Source organism: Sceloporus undulatus, chromosome 6, assembly GCF_019175285.1.
Source record: "Sceloporus undulatus isolate JIND9_A2432 ecotype Alabama chromosome 6, SceUnd_v1.1, whole genome shotgun sequence".
NCBI lineage: Eukaryota > Metazoa > Chordata > Lepidosauria > Squamata > Phrynosomatidae > Sceloporus > Sceloporus undulatus.
Window position 1 is genome coordinate 118685547 of NC_056527.1, and position 3139 is coordinate 118688685.

General features: G+C 46.4%; 1 protein-coding gene across 2 annotated transcripts in view; it reads right to left on the minus strand.

Moving 5' to 3' along the window:
- LOC121935374 (actin-like protein 6B) overlaps positions 1 to 3097 on the minus strand; it is an 11077-nt gene extending 7980 nt beyond the window's left edge. Inside the window, exons 1-5 of one of the 2 annotated variants that reach the window (XM_042476818.1) lie at positions 3053 to 3097; positions 2673 to 2770; positions 1799 to 1893; positions 932 to 1038; positions 64 to 153 (exon numbers count right to left, since the gene is read on the minus strand). In XM_042476818.1, coding sequence (XP_042332752.1) covers positions 64 to 153; positions 932 to 1038; positions 1799 to 1893; positions 2673 to 2770; positions 3053 to 3067 — 405 coding nt within the window. In that variant the 5' untranslated portion in view covers positions 3068 to 3097. The remainder of the gene's footprint in view (positions 1 to 63; positions 154 to 931; positions 1039 to 1798; positions 1894 to 2672; positions 2771 to 3052) is intronic. The other variant, XM_042476819.1, reaches the window with a different exon arrangement.
- Positions 3098 to 3139: the final 42 nt, after the last annotated feature.

Here is a 3139-nt window from a genome sequence, read left to right on the forward strand (position 1 = left end):
GTCTTGCTCAAGACCCCCAAAGAATGAGGGGTCCCTCCCCCCGAAAAAAGGGGGTCCTCTCACGTTACAGGTGTAGTTGTGCCAGGACTTGGTGACCTGGGGCAGCTTCTCCTTCTTCTTCCAGTTTGGGGGTGCTCCTTCTCGGACAGCCTCCTGAGTTGGGGGTCGGTCGAGGGAAGGGGGCAGAAGGAGAGAATCACAAGCTGGGAGAACTGGGGGGCTGAGGAAACAAACCCCCATCTTTGGATGCTACTTTTCCTCCAAAATCTTCATTCCCCCAAACTCCAACCTGCACCCCACTTTTTCTTCACTGCGTACTTTGGGATAAAGGGGAGGGGGGACATTTTAAAAACATTTCCATTGTTGTTACTGGAAGAGAAAACCTTTGGAACTCCCTGCCACTGGGTTCTATTGAGATTGAGGGGGAACACTGATCGCTCCCCCAAATCCTCAAGCCTAACATTGGCTGCCTATGCAACAGAAGGTCCAAAACACACTGCAGAAATAATCCAGTTTGAGATCACTTTCAATGTCCTGGCTGTTCCTGCGTGGGATTTGGGCACTTAGGCTCCCGTGTGATAAATTCCTAGGTCTCTCCTTCATCTAGATTCATGGGAGATGCTGCTGGGAATATAATGGTGCAGCTGGCACTGGGCATTGATTTAAGACAATAAACCTTGCCAAGAAAAACCCGTCATAGAGTGGTTTTAGGGTCTCCGTAAAGTTGAGAACGACTTGAAAGCACCCAGCAACAATAAAAGCAAAGCCCAAGGCAACAGAAATGTCATTTGGATATATATATATATATATATATATATATATATATATTCATTCCCCTGCAAAACTTCCCAAAACTATTACGCCTATGGACCCTGTCTCCCCTCCATCCCAGATTCTGGTTAGTGGTGGAACAGGCGAGAGGCAATACCACCTTGGCAGCGATCATATAAGGTGGGATAATCTCGATATTCATCTCTTGGAAGAGTTCGCGGCATTGCATGGAAATGAAGTCTCCAGCCAGCGGGGATTTCACGATTCCTGGAAGACAAACAAAGTTTGGGGACACAGAAACAGTCATGAGCATCGGCCCCTTGCAGTGGTCCCTTGGCTTCCACCATTCAGTGATTCCGCAACTACTCGCAGTCAGTGAGGCAAGTAGATGCAAAACCAATGAATCAAATCTTCTATCAATTTATATATATATATATATATATATATATATATATATATTCCCAAGCTGGGCTGCCCGGGCTGCCACTTACGTCACTGTTGACGCACAGATGACTGACATGCATTTTGAAGTGGCGCAAACTAGTGGGGACGACAATCATACCAAAAAAGAAGCGATTACAAGGGGATAATGAAAGATCCACTTTCATAGTTGGAAGGACGGACCTTTTGGAATTGGTTTACCAACACAGAGCAAACCGGTTTAAATGTAAGTGGGAATGAGCCCCCAATGTCCCTTCCAACCCTATGATTCTATGCACATGGTCCAAGCAGACTTGGCAGACTGACCAGAGAGATGTGAAGGGAAAGGAACTGTCCAGTTCATTAACTGAATGAGCGACTTCTCCTTTCAAAGGCTGGAGAAGCCAGGGGTCAAATATGGCTTCCACAGTGGAGGTGGGATTCGAACCCAGAGGCTCTGGTGTCTTACAGAAGAGTCTCAGCTTTCCATGCAAGCTCTGTGTAAGCTCCCCTGCTCCCCAAAGAGCTTGCACAAAGATCCCCATTGCCATTTGTCTTTCTTAAAAGGACTAGCTAAAGCTCATGTTCCCCCCCCCCAGGAACCAACCTTGCTGGAGGATGTACCCGTCGTGGACGGGGATGGCCGTGGTGTGGGTGGCCCCGCTGTCCAGGACGAGGCCGGTGCTGCGGCCGTTGGCAAAGCTGGGCGCCCAGAGTCAAGGCCTTCAGGCCCTTTCCGTGATATTATAGTATTATATTATTATATAATAAAATAAAATACAGTGGACCCTTGTTATACGCTGGGGTTTGGTTCCAATATCCCCCGTGGGTAACAAAATCCGTGGATGCTGAAGTCCCATTAAATATAATGACAAAGCAAAATGGCGCCCCTTATAAAAAATGGGAAATCAAGGTTTGATATTTGAAATGTATACTGTTTTTGAACATTTTCAGTCCATGATGTTTGAATCCGTGTATAAGAAATCCGTGCTTAAGAAGGTCCGACTGTAATAATAAAACAATAGGCTCACCTTAGGATGACCATAAGTAAAGAATGACTTGGAAGCACACAGTAGTAACAAATTTATTTTTGGACAGTGAGAGAGGTAAAACCCTTCCTTCCTTCCTTTATTTCAAAGGTTTATAGCCCTCCTTTCTCCCACAATAGGACTCCTTCCCTCCCTTGCTGAACTTTCTTCCACCGGACACTTTGGTAAAGAGGAAGAAATAATACTCGTTTTGTTTGCTAATGGCAAGGAGAAAGAGGCCTGCATGCCTTCAGCCTTTCCACTGGGACTCTTTGCCACTGAACCCTTTGGGGCAGAAACAAGATGCATGCAAATATTTACTTTTTTTGGTCATCAGGAGATGCACACATTTCTATCCAATTATTATTATTATTATTATTATTATTATTATTATTATTATTCAAATGCAGCCTGGGACCCCCAAGAGACCCCTTCCTGGCCGCCAAAGGATACGCCGTGAGCACGGCCGTCTTGCAGAGGAAGAAGGCCGGGATGCCATAATGTTCAAACATGAGCTCCGTCAGTTTCTCCCGCTTGGCCCTGGTGTTCCACTGCAAAAGGAAGGCATAAAAGGGCAGAAGGTGGCAAGTTATAAGGTACATTGGAGAAATGTCCGGTTGGATACAACTTTAAAACTGCCATGGCGTTCAGGCTATGGAATTCTGGAAATGGCAGTTTGTTGTGCGCCGAGCAAGCAAAGCTCCACTCTGGGTGCACAACAAACTGCCATTCCCAGAATTCCACAGCCTGGAACCATGGGTAAAGCGGTGTCAAACTGATTATTTCTCCAAAATGGATGAGCCCTAGACAGCAAGACTTGGTTGGATACCTACCGGGGCTTCAGACATGAGCACTGGGTGCAAATAGGCTCCGATGGTGTGTGCGGTGGGAAGTATGGTCCAGGATGGGCTTGGAAAAGC